The sequence below is a fragment of the Urocampus carinirostris genome, chromosome 11, assembly GCF_059441175.1.
Source record: "Urocampus carinirostris isolate Australia breed hairy pipefish chromosome 11, RoL_Ucar_1.0, whole genome shotgun sequence".
NCBI lineage: Eukaryota > Metazoa > Chordata > Actinopteri > Syngnathiformes > Syngnathidae > Urocampus > Urocampus carinirostris.
In genome coordinates this window covers 26,434,426-26,455,412 of record NC_142359.1, presented here as the reverse complement: position 1 = coordinate 26,455,412, position 20,987 = coordinate 26,434,426, and the positions used below count along the sequence as shown (strand labels likewise).

Here is a 20,987-nt window from a genome sequence, read left to right as displayed (position 1 = left end):
CGTGAGTGCTCATTGCTTTTAAAGGCACATGTGATAAGTAATAGGAAAACTTGCACATTTCCGGGGAAATCGCTATTAGCATTGGTAGGAAGGAATTTCAGAACACTGGATTAGTAAATTAATGGCAAAAAGTGTGCCTTGGCTAGAGGGGTGGGGGCCTTTTGGGAGCCTCGCAACTAAATTCTGATTTAGGGATGTAAGATTAAAAAAAAAAGAAAGACAAATATTGAATTCAGTTTATTTAACTCGGGGTAACCCATGCGGACTTGAGAGTGACAAAAAATAACGCAATCAGTAGTTTAAATGATTCATTAAATGATTTTAAAGTGTTTTTCCTTTTATTTTTAAAACGTTCACAAGAACATAGAGCTGTTAGATTTCATATCCATTAAAGAAGAAGCTAAAGCCTCTTTGAACTTCTGCAAAATTACCCATGTGTTATTTTTTTTTTAAATTTTGTTCTTTAGAAGGAACCGTTTCATTTTATAATCCAGACAGTTATTTATTATACATAACTAATTGAAAATAATAACAAAATTATAATATATTTTTTAAAACATCCTGTACTGGACAAAGAGCTTTTGAGCCTTAGTTATTTTACAATAGCAAAGGACATAAACTGTGAACCATGATTTTTCGTATTGCCTTAAAGAGGACATTTTTTACTTTTATTTTATGTGAAATAACATGGAATGGGTTTCTTCTATGTTCTCTGCTTAATAAAGGGTAGTCAGCAAATACAGATACATTGTGTGCTTTTCAAGTGGTTTCTGGCTTTGGCTACATCCATTGGAAATATTTAAAACTGCAAGTCCTTGATTCTCTTGTGCTTCTCAGCATTGTCTCACAGGCTGCATAAAATAATTTGGTTGGCCACACTAGAATAGAATAGACGAGAATAGAATAGTATAGATCAATGACAATTCAATTTAATAACTGCATACCAGCATTTTAGATGCAAGTTTTCAACGTATGAGACGGAGCTCGTTGACAGCATATAAACAGGTTAATAGCTGTTTTCAACATAGAAGCAAATGCTAGTTTTTAGCATAGTTAACTAGCTAATGGCACACTATGATATTTTAAACAGCATATGAAATTTTAAATCACAGTTTTCAATACAGCCGCTCACACAAATGTTAACTACTAAATATACTAGTGCTGGAATATACTACTAAATATCCCGGTGCTGTGGAATGGTCTGCCCTCTGAAATATGATCTGCAACCTCAGTGGAACTGTTTAAATCTAAGCTTAAAACACACTTATATTGGATAGCTTATGAATAGGTCTTAAATCATGAGATGGTGTAATAATAGTCTGTAGTCTGTACAGCCCTTTGAGACTTAGGGCTATACAAATAAGCTTGATTTTAATAGAATTGTTTCTATTGTCATTAATATTAATGTTGTGAAACATTGTACGCAACAAGATTAGACATGGCTTTTCCGGGTAAAACGTGTAATAAAGACATAATAAAGATAAGACGATCAGAAAAAAAAGGCAAACAAATAATTACAACATAGTGCTTAGAAAACTGGCCTAAGTTATAATGATGATAATTAAACAAAAAAGAATAGTACGTGGTATAAATAGTGCAATGAAAATAGGTGAAATAACCCTTAGCAGCAGCAATTATAAAACCCCATACAACTCCCTAGGTATATGTTTTCACAGGTCTATGCAATAGTATATACCTTTTCAAAGTTTCATTTAGAAACAACAAAAAGAGAAAGAACTAAATTAGTCGCAAGACATGTTTTCAGTTTTTTTGACCTGTGGGCCATAAGATTGACAAATCTGGTGTTGACTAAATCGATGCAGTCAACATTTCATGCAAGATTTTCAGTTTTATATCTTATTGTGAAAACAAAGCAATGTTCTTTAAAGAAAAATACAATTCACATGAAAAGTTGACCAAAGGACAACAAAACATTTTGCACCATAGGCCTGTTGTTGACCAAGAAATATTTCGCAACGGACAGAAAGTGTTTTGACCACAATAAGGTGCCCGGTTCTCCCAACTCAACCAGTCCGGCCACATTGAGCCGGGAAAACGACACTCGAGTGGGCGTGGCGGCAGGGGCAAAAAACACAATCATCTCACACACACACACACACACCCTGATACCTCACTTCATCGACGGGCTACCAAAAGAGCAACCCACATCCCGGAGAGGGTCGTCTTGTCCACGCTGGAGAGGATCTTGCGAAAATCAGGTAGGAGCTCATCCTATTCTTAATTGAGTGTAATGGCAGAAATGGAATGTAGGCTTGTATGTAAGAACTGGTTCTCGTTAAGGAAGGAGAGGCAACAGGAATTTGTCCTTTAAAGAAGAAACCTCACAAAAGTCTATTTTGTTTCATTCCCTGTTCAAGTCCTCTTATTAACATTTGAATTGGATCAAATATCTTATTTCCGAAGAGTATCTGTTAACGAGTTCATTAAATCCAGTTTTGTTATGTAATCTGTTGTTCTTGTGAATAAGTTGGATATTCTTCCCATGAAGTATCAACGTCACAGTGAGGAAGTAATTAGCTCAGACTAATTAGGTCGTGCTCAGTAGCGTTGTCTTGTATTTTTACCTTTGTGCCGCTGAGTAATTTCATAAAAAGGAAGCATCTTGCAAAACGACAGCAACATACTAAAATTTGTGACTTTGTACAGAATGTCACCTTCAAGATGTGATAAAATCTCACCCCGCTTCATTCCTAAAATCTTCATTTCATCCTAATCTGATGGAGGCCAAGCATTTGTGTTGATTTGGGCCCCTTTGCACATTGAAGAACAGGAGAGGACCATACAAAACCCTAAATATGTAAAAATTGAACCTGTCCTAAAGGTTTCCCCGTGAGCCCTTTCTTCTATTATTTTTTTAATCTCCTAGGTTACAAAAAGTAAATCAACCCGTGTGAAAATCAAACAACAACAACATGATTGGCAAATGGTGACAATGATGTAAACAGGGCACAAGCTCTCAACAACAGTGCAGAATAACAGTAAAGAATAACCCAACCCTGGCATCATAATCAATCTGCAGATGTTTGTCAATTAGAAGCGGATAACGATAAAATTATTTTCTAATGACTGAGTGTGTTAGCTGAGTCCTGATTTTTTTAGGCTCTGGGCAAAGTTGAAACCTTATATAGAGCAGCACTGCACATTGTACACGTAACTATAGAGTCACGGAGCTTCAAAGGTTGCAACTAGAAACATTTTCTGCTTGTTTCTTAAAATGCAACACATAAGAGGGAGAAATTAACAGCATGGCCTACTTTCTCTGGGGACCTCTACACTTCAGAGTTCATTTTAAAGGGATAGTTTGTATTTACACACACACAACAGCCATCCTCGTCTATAGCCTTGTCACCTCACGCCTCGATTACTACAATTCCTTACCTAAAAAGTTCTTCCATAACCTTAGCCGGTCCATAACTCTGCTGCATGCATCATCACCAAAATCCCCTCTCGCCGTCACATCACCCCTGTCCTCCAACTCCGCTGGCTCCCAATCTACCATAGAATCAATTACAAAATCCTTCTCTACACCTGCATGGCCATTCATAACCTTGACCCTCCCTACCTCTCCGACCTCCTTCACACTGCTACGCAATCCTGCAACCTCAGATCATCTTCTTCCATGCATCTCACTATACCCCCTGCCCGCCACTGCTCCATGGTGAGCAGAGCTTTCAGCTGCTCTGCCCCCAGCTCTGGAACTCATTGCCGCCTGACCTCCTAAATTCTGAGACCCTGTCCACCTTCAAATCCAGATTCAAAACTCACCTCTTCAGACTTACCTTTTCTTGACCATCTGCCTTACACACCGCCTCTTTTAACTTTAATGTGTTTTATTTGCTATTTATTACTTGTTTTACTCTTCGTTTATTGTTGTGTCCTTGTCATATGTACAGCGACCTTGGGTCTCCTGAAAGTCGCTTCGAAATACAATGTATTATTATTATCATTATTATTAAAACACTAAATGTTGCTGAATATTGTCGGGCAAACGAAAACGAGGGCTTAAAAACAAAGCACATAATATTTAATGTTATATTTCTTAATGTATTCCAGGGTTTCTTTTGCTAAAAGATAAAAAAATATATTATGTATTATGTCATGCGCAAGGGTGAATCCCTTAAAGATTTCCCATGCAGGTGAGTGTGGTTATTTTGACAACAGAACCTATTCTTTTTGCAGGATGGCCTTTCTTGGTGGTCTGCTGTCTCAAGAGCAGTTCCAGTGCTCAATCTGCTTGGATATATTCAACAACCCGTCATCTACACCGTGTGGCCACAGCTTCTGCGTCACTTGCATCAATCAATACTGGGATGGGGCCAAGGTAGGGCCTACAATTCCCTTACACCGGGGTCAGCAACTTGAGGCTCTGGGGCCTTATGCAGCTCTTTGGTGCTGCCTAGAGGCTCCCTGGCACTTTTCCAAAAATGTTTACATATTGAAAAAGATGTGGGAGAATATATTCTTTTGTTTTGCCCTCTCACTAGTATCGGAAAAACACCAGATTCAGGTTGTCGCCTCGAACGCAGCTAAGTCCTATATTGTGATGTGAAATTGTGGCTCCCAGGCTTGAACTCCTGCCAAGAGAACTTAGCTGTGAAGCAAAACTCCGGGGTATCATTCCTTATCTTGTTTTCCTCTCTTTAGCCTGTCCCCTGTGTTACAGAAAAGCTGTCCAGGGCACAAGCTCTGCCCCCTATAGGGGCAGCGTCACAATGTAACTTGCTACACCCCTAATTTAAAAAGATAGTAAGAAGAAGATGTTGTTTTTCTACTCATGCACCGACAGAAATCAAAGTTAAACGTATTGATTTAATTTGATTTACTTTACGTTTTCAAAATGCTGCTTTTTTATTTGGTTTAAATGCATGGTCCGTTTTATTGCACTCTTTTAGTGTTACAGATAAGGGGCACGTCATGCACGTTTCATTTTGTCCAAGAAATTAAAATGACATAAAAAATGTGATTAATTTATTTACATTTTTTTAACTGTATGAAAGCATTAAACATACTGTAATTCATTAGTATTGTCATGAAGTTAAACTTGAGGTTTCCTACAACAGAGTAATCACGTGCTGTATCAGGATGCTCGTAGGCTAATATAGATACATACAGCATGTGTTACTTTCATAAAAAAGGTTATGGAAGGCTTTTAATATATTGCGGCACCAGAAAAAATAGTTTTCTGTAGTTTTGGTCCAATATCGCTCTTTCAACATATTGGGTTGCCGGCCCCCTCGCCACACATTTGTAATGGTCTGCTGTACACTAAATCGTCACTGCGCACAGGTGTGTCAATGCCCTTTGTGCAAAAGGACCTTCCAGAAGCGTCCAGACCTCCAGATCAACCGAACCCTGCGCGAGATCACAGAGCAATTCCGGTCCATGTCTGGTGGCGGGACAGGAAGCCTGGCCAAGGACAAGAAGGGAGTAAAAGGACGTGAGCGTGCCATGCCCAACGAGTTGTTAGACGAACTGACCAGTAAGCTGCCGAGACCTCACGCCAGCCTTCCGCTGCAAGGCGAGGAGCAAGGTCAGTTTAGAGTCAGTTGGTGAGTCTGCGTCGTGGCAAAAGCCATGGGGGGCCAGGGGTAGGGATCATATTACAGCAGTTTTGACATCTCTGCATTGGCTCCCCGTGCATTTCAGAATCTATTTTTTTTTTACGTACTATTACTAGTTTCGAGATGTCTTAATGGTCTTGGGCCATCTTATCTGTCTGATTTGCTTTTATTAAATTAGCACTCGTGGTCCCTGAGGTCCTCTGGCAGCGGTTTGTTAACCATCCCTCGGGTGAGGACCAAAACCTATGGTCAAGCAGCATTCAGCCGCATTGGCCCCAACTGGCGTTTTGAACTGGGCACTGGTGTGTCCAATAATCACACACCTGTGCCCAAATCCTCCTGACCCCTTTAAAAGGACATTATTGTTCAGCCATTTCTGGTGGGTCGTTTTGTCAGCCTCTGAGTCATTTTCACTACCACGCCAGGTTGGTTTGTTTTTGTTACTTTGTTCCTTGCAGTTTCTATTTTCAGTTTCAGTCGTTGTTTCTTGTTTGAACTTTGTCAAGTTTGTTTTTTGTTTCTAGTGTCTTGCTTGAACATTTTGTTAGTTGCTTTTGTGCCCACTTGTTTGTTCGCTACTTGATTTTTGCTATTAGACCGTCCTCTTTTTGAGAAACTCTGCCTGCTGTTTCGGCCTCCCCCGCACGTGTTTATCATTACTACCATCCAATCATCGCATTTTATTCTGCAGTAAATTATTTTATTTTTGATTTTTATTATGTCAGTGTTTCCTTAGGTGTGGAAGGCACACTTGTAGGTTATAGTTTAATGGCTGGAAATCATTTGTCAGGCTATTTGTTGCCACCCCTAGCAGTGTGGATGAGAGTCCTTGAGGTATCTTTCCTCACATGGTTAATATGTGCCTTTCCATATCCATATTCATTTTATAATATGTTTTATTATTATTATATCCATCGTTTGTGTCTGTGTATTTGGTGTTGGGTGTGGAAAAATTAGGTTTTTATTTATTTATTTATTTATTTTGCTTCATTTATTTCCTTTTACATTGAGTGTTTTTATACAGCACTTTGAGTGGCAATTCCTTAGCTGAAAATTGCTTTACAAATTTGATTTGATCAAGTATGACAGTGCCGCAAGGTGAAGTTAGTTCCTGAATGTAAGTCGGCCTTTTTGGCACTTCTAAGATTATCAAGTTTACAATGTTTGGAAATGTATTTTAGATCCACAATACATTTAGTTTTTTATGCTAAAATCCCAATAATATACTATAGATCATGGGCCTCTAACATGGTGCCCCCTAAGACAGCTTAGGTGCCTGCATGTTATATTTCATTGTATAATTGTTATTCGTAGACTGTATAATCAAATTGGTTTTGAAACACTCCGAATTTAAGCGAATGCCAATATTTATTCCCGTTTTTTAGACATGAAATATAAAAAAAGTCAAAATGCAACAGGGCTAGCTCAGAAGTATATTCTTTTTTAAATAAATGCTTTGACAAAATACACGATAAAAAGGAGCAAATGCACAAAAATGCTTCATGAAAAGTATTTGTGGGGAGAGGGGCACTTGGGACAAAAGTGGCTCAAAAACAATGTTTCAGTTTTTTTTGTAGTACGTACCCTTTTAACCATATATCATCATTATATTTTACCAATTTTGTTTGGAGGGCTAACTTAAACAGGCGGATCGTATTCAGCCCACAGGCCATAGCTTGTCCACACCCTGTGATAGACAGTGCAAAAAAATTTTTACATTTTACATGTATCGAGTACGTTTTTTTTTTTGTTTTTTTTACATTGTCTAACGTGGCAGATTTTTTGTATTTTCTTTTAAATGAAAAAATTGCCCTATTAGGTAAGTTTGCCAATCTTAAGATACTCAAAAAAGTTTTTCACTGCATTAAAAAAAAATCAAAGGTACAGTGAGTATTGTTTAATACCTCCTTATGGTAAAAAGAAACGTCAGTCATTAAAAAGAAAACAATATTGATTTCAATACATGTGCTATCATGTAAATGTAAATGGTCTACATTTATATAGCGCTTTTCAAGTCGCTGAAGACCTGCCCAAGCGCTTTACAATTTGCTTCACACTTACCCATTCACACACACTCACACACCGATAGCATCGCAGACATGCAAGGCATTAGGGATTCAGCGTCTTGCCCAAGGACACTTCAACATAAAAGACGGAGGAGCTGGGAATGGAACCTGCAATCATAAAAACATGATTTTTTTTCAATACTCTATAGTGAGACATTTGCATTTATTCGACATAACATGCGGCTCACCTACTGTAGGGGAGCTGACATGATAGTCTGCTGTATTGCTGCTACGGGAACCTAAGAAACCCAAAAACCTCTCATAAGACTAGATGAAAAATGAGAAGGAAAACTGTGCTTTTGGTGGTCTCTGTATTTTTTTTTTCTATTTTTCCATGTGGACTCGTTTTCAGATGCACATTTATTGGTCGAGTAATACAAAATGTTCCTTTAAGGCAGTGTTTTTTAACCTTTTTTGAGCCAGGGCACTAACCAAATATTTTATAAAACGACACTGAACAGTATGTTTCATTAAAATATAACTTATAATACCCCCAGTTTTTACAGCACAGACACTTGACAATGACATAATACGTGTGTATCATGACTTTTGTTTACAGTTAAGAGAATATTGTACAGCGATGATAAACATGTTTCCAAAATAGTTTTCCTCTAAATATTAAAAGGTGGCTTCATTTTTTGTGGTAATCGGACCATAACAACCCAGAATTTTGCTCCAATAATTATTGTGCTTCCCTGAAATGTAAGTCGGTTCATTAAGCTAACTGCCCATCACTGTTGTGTGCCAATGAAGGTGGCAACCTCTCCCTGGCGTCTTCATTCCCAGTTCAAAGTCCCATCTCGGAAGCCATGGGGGCTGGTGGACCCCCGCAAGCTACCCCTCGTGCAACCGACCCTCCCGGGCGAAGGAGGTTCACAGTCATCGGGGCCACAAACAGCCACAGCCTTCCTCTCTGCGAGCTTCACAATAGAGGAATCATGGTAAGGAAACTATGGAGGAACAATTCTGCCATATGTAGGAATAAATGTATAGTGTTTATAAATACCTTCAAATATATGCCATATCACACATAAATAAATCATGCAATACCTAATTATCTAACATAAATGCAATTGTTTAATATTTTGTAATTTCTTTATTTCAGTTTTTATTTTGTCATTTGTTTTTTCGTGTGTTTTGTCACAACAAAATGTTCTTCCAATGAGAGGGTGGGGCGAACTGGTGTTGCTTTTAACCTATAGGCGTTTCGTTCATCTCTGTCAACCAATTGGTGAAAATCTCAGGTAACAGGACCTCCTCGTTGTTTGAATAACATTTTGTTGTGACAAAATACATAACATGACAAAATCAATTTAAAAAATACACAAATACAGGACAAAATGCATGACAAAATAGATATCAAAATAAATGAAAGAAATGATGTTTGACAAAATAAATGACAAAATATACAAGAAAATACATGACAAAATAGATACCAAAATAAATTAAAGAAATGATACATGACAAAATAAATGACAAAATATACAAGAAAATGCAGGACAAAATAAATACAGAAATAAATAAATGAAAAAAATACATGACCAAACATAAACGATAAAACACACAACAAAATACCAAAATAAATAAATGATAAAATTCACAAAAAAATACACAAGGTAATACATGAAAAAATAAATGACGAGAAATGACAAAAAACATGAAAAAATAAATGGCAATACACAGCAAAATAAACATCAAAATAAATAGATAAAAAAAATACAAAGCAAATTACCCAAATAAATACACAACAAAATAAAATAATATAATACACAACAATATAAATATCGATATAAATAAATGACAAAATACACGACAAAATTCATAAAAAATACACAACAATATAAACAAAAAAATAAATAAATGCCAAAATACACGACAAAATACCAAACAAAATAAAAGACAAAACACTCAAAATACATGACTTCATACACTACTCAATAAACACAGAAATAAATAAATGGCAATATACACGACAAAATACCAGACTAAATACATGAAAAAATATCAAAATGAATGACAAAATAAACAACAAAATAAATGACAAAATACACACAAAAATAAATGAGAAAATACATGACTAAATTCTATCTATCTATTTACCTTGGTCATGTCTCTCAAGAGGGGTGACCGACAGCAAGACACACACATACAATAACAAAGAAAATAAAAGGGAAATGAATAAAAATAAAAAATTTGGCCAACCCAATTGCCCAAACACCCAAACAAGTTAGGCACCTCGGCACCCAAGTTGGTCATGCTTTCGTCCCTCCAGCTGAAACGGGACACCATGTCACTCGGGTCAGGGTGACACAGCACACTCTTTTGTTCAACAGCAGGGCCCGACAGCTTTCACTGGTTCACCCCTGCCGCATCATACGGGTGCCAGGCCCATCCTTAAGAACGCGTCCACAATCCCACTATCCTTTTAAAAGGACAGCAAGACATGACTAAATAAAATAAAAAAAATAATGATATGACAAAATAGATGGAAAAAAAACATTAGTAAATCAATAAATTGCATTCATTTCAGCTATTCAGATGTTAATTATGTGTTCATTCTTTTTTAAACAACATATTTGTTGCTATATTATTTATTCATAGATACAGTATATTTATACATATGGTCCTCCATACGGGCACGCTCTGGGTTGCGCATTTTTTTAAAGACAGCTGCGTGCTTATTTTGATGATCCTTAGATTTTCTGTCGGACCGACGGTGAGTGCATCTGTTCCAACTGCGAGCTAGAGATGCATTCAGATCACGACACCATGACAGTAGAAGCAGCGTGGATGGAGAAGCAGGTTGGTGGAGATCGGTTTTGGTGGGGTTTCACTCGTCTCCGAAAAGTCTTTAACATATTGTGTGTGTAGGCGCAACTCAAAGCCACAGAGCAGCACACCAAGGAGATGATCCAGCAAAGACTCCTGAAGATCGAAGAGATTCGAACGTCCGTGTCCGAACTGGAGGTTTGTTAACCATTCTCACTGGGCGGCGTCTGATTCGTCCACCGTGGGGAATTGTCCGTCTGTTTTGAGTTTTTTTCTTGGGCTATTTCGTTTTCAACCCAGCTGGTGGTGGAGCAAGCCACGACGGGCAGCGTGTGTATGTTTTCGGCACTGATGGCGGCCATCGAGCGGGCACAGGCGCAGCTGATGGAGGCCATGGAGGTTAACCGGCGAGCGGCGGAGAGCCAGGCCAACGCCATGATACAACAGCTGGAGATTGAAGTAGAGGAACTGCGGAGGAGGGAGAGTTTTCTCCTGCAGCTCTCTGCCACTGAGGACCACCTGCAGGGTGTCAAGGTGAAACATGTGTCACAGCGCTCCTTTGTTTATCTTTGATGCAAAATTATCTTTAGTTGAGGACACGAATAGAGGGACCAGTGTTTCTGTTTGGGACCTAAAAGTGGCTTTGATAATATGGATTGGAAAACTTAGAATACGGTTAGCTCAGAAATATTTTTTTCTTTCATTACATTTGATAAATATCTCGGTAAAGTAAATACAAAAAAAATATAGCAAGTTAAGAAAAAAAATCCTAGCTATTTGAATGTTGTTGAATGTTGGGAACACTGGGGACAGGATAAGCATAAAATCGTCAAATTTTTACCAGAAGTCCTTTTTTTTTACACAAAATTTTGACATTTGGTGAGCCAAAATAAAAAGCCTGATGGTATGCATGCAGCTGAGGGTGTGTGGTGCCGTGGCAGTGTGAAGGAGGTAGGTAGGGCAAGGTTATGAATGACCATGCAGGTGTAAAGAAGAACTATTTTGTAATTGATTTTATGGTAAACTGGGAGCCAGCGGAGTTGCTGAAGGACAGAGGTGATGTGATAGCGAGAGGGGGCTTTGGTGATGATGCGTGCAGAAGAGTTATGGACCAACTGACGTTTATGGAGGGACTTTTGAGGTAAACCGTAGAGGAGGATTTATTGCGATTAATTGGACCAGAAACCTTTGCTATATGTTAAAATCAGCAAATTAGCCCCGCCCATTTTTAACATGCGCCTTGCCGGCCCCCGCTCAAAGCAATAATTAACTGTGGATAATGGATCACGGGCGCATGGGTCTTGTTCATTTTAGGCGGATAGAAAGGAAAAAAGAGACGCCAAGCATTCTACAAATTTGCTCTCCCGGCTCAAGCTCTCAGAATATATTTGATTAGGGATAATGGATAAAAACTTGTAGGTGTTGTTCATTATACAAGTGAAGAACAAAAGAAAATAATGATCCAAATTTGCTCTCTAAGCTTGTGCTCTCAGCAATAGTCAACTGCGGACAATCGATGGCAACCAGAACAATGCAGTTAATTTTAGGCGGGCAAAGAGTGGATGCAACCCAAACCTGGAAACAAAAGTACCCTATTGGCCACTGCTTTTAGCAATAGTTGACCAGGGATAATGGATCTTGGTTACATGAGTGCAGTTCATTTTAGGCTGAAAGAATATCAAATAAAGAACATCTAAGCCCGATAACAATGAACTCTCCCGGTCCCCACTCGCAGAAACAATAATGAAAATAATGAAGAGGTTAAAAATAGAGAAATTATCCAATCATCGGCAACAGGTATCCCCTTAAGAAAACCTGAGTACCCCGCGGACAAGTTCTGAAAATAGCTCACTGGTGATGGGTCATTTCTTGTAACTTTGAATTCAAACTTGTATGTAGTTTTAGTGGTTAACTTAACTTCTAATAATTACCACCTGGTAATAACATAGTAAAAACGTCGTAATAACATAAGTTGTTATTTTAGAAATATATTCCAAAAACATGCATTTCAGGTGAATTGGCCGGTCCAAATTGTCCCTAAGTGTGAATGAGCCAGTGAGTTGTCTGTCCCCGTGTGCCCTGCGATTGGCTGGCAACCAGTCCAGGGTGTCCCCTGCCCACTGCCCGATGATTGCTGTGATGGGCTCCAGCACCCCCGCGACCCTATTGAGGATAAGCGGTGCAGTTAATGAGATGAGATGAGATGAGATAACAAAATCGTAGCTTTTCGCACCAATCAGTAACAAAATGTTAAGGACCTGACATTTTTTAATATTACAACAATATCCTTGAAAAATATCTCATATTTTTCTACTCTCCAGAATTTTGCCACAATCCCTCCTGCTCCGCCCAAAGACTGGTCTGGAGTTTCCCTCGAATACGACCTTGGAATCACCGCTATCTACAGCTCACTGGCAGGTGAGGTGGAGAAGTTCCAGGAGCAGCTGAAGGGCATCACTGAGACAGGTGATTTGAAATATCTTTCTCCCGGGAGGGAATTTGGTCATTATTATGTCTTCGTGAAAGATCATCAAGAGTGCAGCGACAAATTATGTAGTTGCACCAAATTTCTCAGATTGTTTATGTTGTTTAGGAATTTATTTGGACCTTTTCAGGTTTTCCTGCCTCATCACTGGAGACTAGCCTAATGCGTCCACAGCCCAGTAAGTGTTGCACCAAAGATGTGAAACTTTTTTTTTTTTTTTGCACAAACATACTAAAAGCCAGCATGAGGTCAGGCAGCTGAATATATTTAAGGCAGGGAAAATGTACTCTCATATGTAATACAATAATAGATTGTGGCCACAATCGTGCATTTTGTTTTAGAAGGGCCACTGCAGCACGTCTCCTGAGAAAAGTGTCTTCTACTAGTCTCCGCTCGCGGCAATATGGGATCAGAAATAATGGATCGGGGCCACTCGAGTGCCGTTTATTTTAGACGGCAATACAATAACAGCAAAAAAAGAGCCAACGGACCCAACAGATTGTTGTTTTTCCTCATTGTTTCATGATTTTTTTTTTTCCTCTATGTTTTAGCAGTCCCTGAAAAAAGGCGTTATGCTGGCCTCTGCTCTCAGCAATAGTCGATCGGAGATAATGCATCAAGGCCAAATAGGATTCTGAACCTAATATTATTTAAAGCAGTTTTCTCTACACATGACATAAATTTGCTATCCCGACCCCCGCTCTCAGTAATTCTAATTTTAAGATAATGGATCCTGGCTGCATGAGTGCAGTTCACTTTTGGTGGACAGAAAAGCAACAAAGAGCCGCCATGCTCGACATGAATGCGTTCTGCTGCCCCCCGGTTGCAGTAATGGGCCACCAGGGCTGATGGATCACGGGTGCAGTTCAGTTTATGCAAAAAGTACAGGAAAAGCAAAAAACAAAAATATGATCTCTTGGCCCCTGCTCTCAGCACTGTGGATAATGGATCGTGGCTACTCAAGTTCAGGTCACTGTTGAGTTTTTGGAGGAACAAAAATCTGCTTTGCTGGCACCTGCTTTCAGCAATATAAAATCTAGGATAATGGATCACAGAATATTTTTCAACCCACGATGCTCGGAGACAGCAAAGTGGAAAGTGGCGAGGGAATACAGTGCTAAAAATGTGACGTTTGACGTGCGTCTCTCTCCCCAGGGATAAGAAGAGTGCAGGAGTATGCAGGTAGGCTTACCAAGACGTTTGAAATCCGTATAATGGATACGGGCCACTCCCTCATGCTATTTATTTCTTGCATCCTGCAGTGGACATCACTTTGGACTGCAACACAGCCCACCCCAGGCTTGTTCTGTCTGACGACATGAAAAGCGTAAGCCTTCAGACACAATGATGTTAACGCGCCTCCCCCGCCTCACGGTTTATCGTTGCTCAGGTACGCTGCGGCGATCGGCATCAGTTGCTGCCGGACAACTTGGAGAGGTTCGATCGTGTGGTGTGTGTCCTGGGGAGGGAAGCCATCTCCTCCGGGCGACACTACTGGGAGGTAAGCCTGCTCGTATGCCGAGCCACCAGCATCGTTGTTTGAAAACGCCTTCCGTTTTCAGGTACAGGTGGGCGGCAAGACGGACTGGGATCTGGGCGTGGCCAGGCAGTCCATCAACAGGAAGGGCAAGATTGAGGTGACGCCAACTAACGGATACTGGTTCCTCAGCTTGCGAGACAAGTGAGTCATTGGGATCAATGGTCGGCAACCACAGAGCCGCGGACCGGTACCGGGCTGCTCAGAAATTTGATCCTAATTATTAGACCACTGAGATTATTGTAATAAAGGAAAAGGCATTATACTTCATCTCATTATATTAAGTTTAAACTTTAGTAGATTCTCAAAATAAGGAGAGAAGACAACACTGTATTTTGAACTTGCAAGGTGAAACAGGGAGTTTAGATAAGAGAATTCCATTCCCAGTTTTTTCAGCGGCGGAAGGTAAATGATCCCAAATTCCTCTCTGAAATGTCACCATCAGCGACACAAGAGGACATGAGTCTAGACATCTTGGCTCAAGTGGTCACAGATCTGAGAGGAAAACGGTATGTCTTGAAATTGGAAAAACATTGTATTTTATTTTAAACTAGGGTTCGGTGAGTGCGCATATGAAACATGAAACTGTTCGGATTCGGGAACTCCATAAGGCTTGTAAACCATTGCACTAAATAATACTTCTGTACCCCATTTTTAAACAAAAGATGCTTAAAGGAACCAAGTCGTTGAGGAAACTGGCAAGGAGATAAATGTTATTTTATTAATGGGCTGTGACATAGGCCCAAACTCATTTTTTGCATTCCTTTTTTTCTCTTTTCTTTTTTTCCTTTTGTTTTTCTTGTTTTCGTTTTCCACTTATATTCAAATCATGAGTTGTTTTAAACAAATGAAGATTTTTTTTTAAATTACAAGGCGCCAAATAATACAAACTGTCCTTTTCAGCATGATTTGTTAAAAATGTGGTACAGAAGGAACAAGTCGTTGAGGAAATTGGTAAGCAGATCGATGTTCTTTTATTACTGGGCTGTGCCATCGGCCCAACTTCCTTGACATTTTTTCCTTTTTGCCTTCCTTCATTCTCTATTTCTTCTTTTTGTTTTCCCAAAATTTAGTTTTTTTACCCTAAAAGGTGCTTCGTCAGCAATTCTCAACTGCTCTGACTTCAGGAGCCACCATCGCACCCAAATTACAAGCCGCAACCGCAAGAACAAATTTCCACTTCTCAAATTAATTTAATAAAATAATTGTGCAAATTAAGCCAGAATTTAATATATTTACATTAAAAAAACTAAGTACCGTATATATTGGCTTGTAAGCCTCCATCGCGTATAAGCAACCCATTATATCTGCTTTTAAATAGCGACCTACTAAAAGAAATTCAAAATATAAATGAAATGTGTATTTTAACAAAGATGATTATTAAATTATGTGAATAATGAATATTAAGTTACTGTATCGGTAAAAAGTTAAGTGTTCCATTTTAAAATCATTTACTGTACCTCCCAGCAGCGCTTCAACGGCACTTTTACACCATTTTCATATTTTTCAACATCTCCTTATTTGACTCGATTGTTGTGTCATTTTTGTACACTTTTCCTGAAGACTAATTTCTTGGGACCTGTTATTATTGGGAAAAAAAGGAAATAAAACCAAGAAAATGGCAATAAAACGAGATGTGGTCCCTCTCAAACATAATTCAGACTACGCTGATTGATTGAACAGGAAGGAGAGATCGAGCTGGGATTTACTGGTAGGGAGTGAAATTGACCCAGTGTTTTTTCTTAGCATTATTTTGCCAAGGCAAAGGCTGGCGAGCCACTAAAAACAGGTCAGTGACCCACTGCGCTAAATAATACACACGGTTCCTTCAAGCATGTTTGGTTAAAAATGTTTTACAGAAGGAAAAGGTTGTTGAGGAAATTGGCAAGCAGATTGGTGTTACTGTAAATTATAGGCATAGGCCCAACTTCCTTGACTCTTAATTTGAAAGGATTATGTAACCGCCAGTTTTTTGCAATTGGGAAAAACTCACTTTTATCTCACTTTTAGGGAATGTAATGGCGAACATATAACCAAATCCACTTCGTCTTGCATTTGTTGGGAATGTAATACAACTTAAACCATTCCGTCTTTGTTTTTGTTGTGAATGTAATCGAACGGTAATGCACACCGTATATAAATCACTTTTGAGAACTGTTATGCACTCTACCGTAAAGCTTATTATGCAGAAATAAGCTTCATGGTACAGTGCATAACAGTTTCAATACGAGCGATTTGAATAGAAAAAGGCAAAATAAACATGTTACCTGCTCAAAAGCGTCTGTTTTGCGGGCATACCACCGATGAACAGCGGGTTGGCCAATTTTGCGCATTTTCCATCGCGAGCAACCACGGGCAAAAAAAAAATGCAAAATTTTACCCGCGATACAGACGCAAACGGCTGTGTGACCAGGCCCTTAACTAAAAATAATACCTGACATAATCCATTTTCTTTAGTGAAATATTTTTTACAATTGAAATACATATAATATACAGGTATACTGAGTAATATATATTTATTTTAATGACACTTAAGTCAAGTCAGTTAAATTGAGCCAAATTAAATAATTATCAATGAGCCTACCTCAGATCTTTATCATCACATGGATAGCCTATGCCTTGCCCTAATTTTATTTTAACCATCCATCCATCCTTTTTCTGCGCCGCTTATCCTCATTAAGGCCCGGTCACACAGCCTTTCACGGGCGTATTGCGGCTGAATCACGGCCAGAAATTTCTGCCCGTGAAGCAGACGCTGTTGGACGCTTTGAGATCTCGATACAGACGAGATTCAGCAGTGCTTTGCACGCGGTAAGAAATTCACACGCGGTTGGCCGCGCGAAAAAGTTTTGCGCTGCTCAAAACTTTAGACCACGGGTAACCGCGGGCGGCACACGTAGTACACACGAGGTAAAGACGCGGTACGAACATGCTAGGACGTGCTACGGCCGCGGCCAAGACGTGGTTACACGCGGGTAGGACGCAAAATTTTAGCGGGTAATCGCGGGTGGAGCACGTTCATAGCACGTTTGTTCTGCGCCTGTATCGCGGTGTTATCACGTGCATTAGCGTGTGTACCGCGTGTAAGCACGGTCAAACGCTGCGATACGCCCGTGAAAGGCTGTGCGACCATGCCTTTAGGGTCGCAGGGGTGCTGGAGCCCATCCCAGCTATATTTGAGAAGTGGGCAGGGGACACCCTGAACTAGTTGCAAGCCAGTCGCAGGGCACACAGAGACGGACAACTCACTCGCTCATTCACACTTATGGACAATTTGGACGAGCCAATTAATCTGACGTGCATGTTTTGGGAATGTGGGAGGAAACCGGAGTGCCCGGAGGAATCCCACGCAAACACGGGGAGAACATGCAAACTCCACACAGGAAGGTTCGATCTCATGACCTCAGAACTGAGCTGCACGCGCGCTAACCACTCATCCTCAAATTCCAAATTCATTCATTTCAGATCATTTATCCCTCATGCCGTGAGGCTCTTTAACTCTACCCGAGGGAGTAAAAGCCCACACTAAACCCCAAACTCACATTTACATATTTTGCTTTATTTTTATTTTTATTACAGTGTCCATTTTTTGGAACATTATTCATTTGCTTTTTATTCTACATGGTATATTGGGTATTTTTGTATTCTATGTCTCTTATTTTATTCTATTCTTAAAATGAGAATGCTGCTGGAAATTATTGTTTCTGGAAATTTTCCTAGGGGATGAATATCTATCTATCTATCTATCTATCTATCTATCTATCTATCTATCTATCTATCTATCTATCTATCTGTCACTCTGTCACTCTGCCTGTCTGTCTGTCTAATAGCACTTTAGAATCAACTTTAATCAGTTTCGTGTCAGAATTTAAAGTCATACAATAATTCACATCAGATTTAAATAACAATTCGAATTAACAACAAGAATTTTCATCAAATAAGCACAGAAGAAACAATTCAAAAGTTCTCCAATTCAGGGAATCCCAAATCCATAGGTATCACTGTTTTCTCAGTGTTCTGCAGTTCACAGCCACGATGAACGGAATTATCCGATTCCTACCGCAACCTTGATGTGAAGCTCTATCATGAATCAGATCCTTGTTGAATTCGTGGTCTAGGGTAGCTTGCCACTCAGTCATGTGATGTTGCCAAGCTGTGCGCGAATTCAGAATTCAACTTGTGGTTTGCAATAATCTGTGGTCTGAAGGGCTATACAAATAAACATGACTTGACTTATACCAGCCAATTAACGGAAACAGATAGTAGCAGCTCAAAAATGCACAAAGTATATGCAAGAAGCAAGATAGCAATTTCATTTTACTGATAAAAGTCAACGAACAAGTCTCTTTACAGTGGATGATCTTAAAAACAGACGGAATTTTCTCTAAAGTGCTGTTTTCTTCTAAAAAAGAATACAGCTGAATACAAACCATTTTTTTCTCTTGAAAACGTGAAGTTGGACAATAATTGTTTAAAATGTTTGAGTCCAAATTGTTATTCTTCTGAAAGGGGCTCATCACCACTGTTTTAAAGGCAATGTCTTTAAAATATATGTGGGAATTAGGTCTAACAAACAGGTTGTTGGGTTGACTTGGGGAAAAACTCTGTGGGATTCAAACCTCTCTTACTTTGGTTCAGTCCGCCCACATGTAAAATAAAAAGACAGAAGCCTGAGTTCGAATCGGAGTGAGACTTTAATTTGCTTCTTGCAAGAAGGACACCGGCCGAATGTGTGTTAGTCACCGTTTGTTCCGCCTTTTATGCAGTTCCAGTCGTGAGAGTGCAAAGCAGGATATGAAAATCAATCATTGAAGACAGCTCCATCATGAGTTTAAAAAAAATGAACAATGGTGACCTTTACACAGTGTGCAAAAAAGGAATATGAATTTAAAGGAAACCAGCTTCTCTTTGACAATTTAATCACGATATATCAGTTTGAGAACAACCCAGCTCATTTAAACACAAGCACAGATGGCTGGATGCTGTTTTGCTATCTTGAGGAAACTTAATGAGAAAATCAATCGTTGAAGATAGCAGGATATGTTTGGGACATTGGGTTTTGTGAGCAGAAGTGCAGTGAGACCATACATTGTTCTTATGGGTTGAATATAAGATCACATCGCCCTCAGCAAATCTGAATAGATACCATAAAAAGACACATTTATATATATATAGTTTAATTTACCCTACAACTCAACCAAGTGTGCTTGCATCAACCAAGGCTAAAACCTTTTCAGTATTTCCTCAGGTAAAATAGATTTTCCAGATATTTTAGATTTTACATTCTGACAGGCTAATAGGCTGGATCTGATTTTAGTCATTTTACTCCAGAAGTTGACCACAAAGTCCTCACAAAGAGCATTCGTTGGCTCCAGTGGGGACGTACCCAAAATCACGGAGGTGGAGTTCCGTTTTCAAATCTCACCTAGCAACCTGTGCCTCGCCCCGCAGGAACAAGTACGCCTTCCGCACCGAGCCGTCCACCGACGTCCACCTCGACCTCCGACCCAACAAGATCGGCATATTCGTCGACTTCGACCGGGGACAGGTGTCCTTCTACAACGTGGACGCCAAAATCCACATCTACACCTTCAACGACGCCTTCACAGAATGCATCTTCCCCTTCTTCAGCCCCTGCACCAACCGATCGGGAAAGAACGACGGGCCGCTCGTCATCACGCCCGTCGACACGGCCGAATGATCCCAGAACACGCGCGCACTCTTCACATCCTTCTATTCCTGACTAAAAGTTTCTTATTAAAGGGACAGTGTGTATTATTTAACCACTAAATGCCGCTGTATTGTGTCATGCAACTGAAAAGGAAGAACACAAAACCGCAGAGACTCAAAGTGACCGAACGGCACACTTTTCTTCTCATTTGTTTTTGCCATTTGGTTGTGGGTGCCCGTAGCAGCAAGATGGCCGACCATGATACGAGCTCCATCATGGTGAGGCTCTTGTAATGTAAAATAAATGAAAAATTCTCGACCAAAGAGTATTTTTTAAACGCATGTATTCGGTATATTGTTTAATTCATTAATCGAGTTTTTCTCCCACTACACGGTTCACAAATCCCTCAACCACCTTTTTATATTTTGTATAGCATTTCCTCATATTCGAGTCTATCCTTTCCTTTATTAAAGAAGAGATTTGAAAATGGTGTCATTTTTTGGGGTGCTTGATCACCCCCAAGAACGGGTGGGTTACCCTGATGAGTACACCTAAAAAGTTGATCAATATTAAATGTAGAAGATTAATGTATTTTATTGTTTTGTTTGTATACATTCAAAGTTGATGGATCCCTTAACTGTCAGGGTCACCAGTGTCGTCAGAGCACCACTTCCTGTGGTGTGTCTTGGGCAAGTACAGCCCGGCAACACCCATCCCTCTCCAGGCCAGTTTTTCAGGTAGGGGTTTGCTCCCCCTCATAAAGATAGAACTGGTGTCCAGTAGAAGCCTCCTGATCTGACTCAAATGCAGCAGCTTTATCATCTGGTCGCTGTTGTTTTTCAGTGTAAAGCGTCACGAGCAGCAAGTGTGTGATAAT

General features: G+C 39.6%; 1 protein-coding gene across 2 annotated transcripts; it reads left to right on the top strand.

The window, feature by feature from the left end:
- The first annotated feature begins 2,101 nt into the window (after positions 1-2,101).
- On the top strand, positions 2,102-20,597 carry LOC148356972 (E3 ubiquitin-protein ligase TRIM39). 2 transcript variants are annotated; one of them, XM_088347921.1, is made up of 14 exons: positions 2,102-2,219; positions 4,201-4,342; positions 5,308-5,551; positions 8,402-8,589; positions 10,346-10,450; positions 10,520-10,615; positions 10,718-10,951; positions 12,739-12,883; positions 13,033-13,080; positions 14,058-14,084; positions 14,165-14,229; positions 14,293-14,403; positions 14,465-14,583; positions 19,891-20,597. In XM_088347921.1, the coding sequence occupies exons 2-14, from the start codon at positions 4,202-4,204 to the stop codon at positions 20,138-20,140; spliced, it is 1,773 nt and encodes a 590-aa protein (XP_088204047.1). In that variant the 5' UTR covers positions 2,102-2,219; position 4,201; the 3' UTR covers positions 20,141-20,597. The 2 variants fall into 2 exon arrangements, with proteins under 2 accessions (XP_088204047.1, XP_088204048.1); XM_088347922.1 differs by having other exon boundaries at positions 10,520-10,617; positions 10,723-10,951.
- The last annotated feature ends 390 nt before the right edge of the window (positions 20,598-20,987 follow it).

Coding starts and splice junctions, on each gene's coding strand:
- LOC148356972 (XM_088347921.1), top strand. CDS start 4,202: ATGGCCTTTCTTGGTGGTCTGCTGTCTCAAGAGCAGTTCCAGTGCTCA. Junction 8,590..10,345: donor TTCACAATAGAGGAATCATG/GTAAGGAAACTA, acceptor GATGATCCTTAG/ATTTTCTGTCGGACCGACGG. Junction 14,584..19,890: donor TTCCTCAGCTTGCGAGACAA/GTGAGTCATTGG, acceptor CTCGCCCCGCAG/GAACAAGTACGCCTTCCGCA.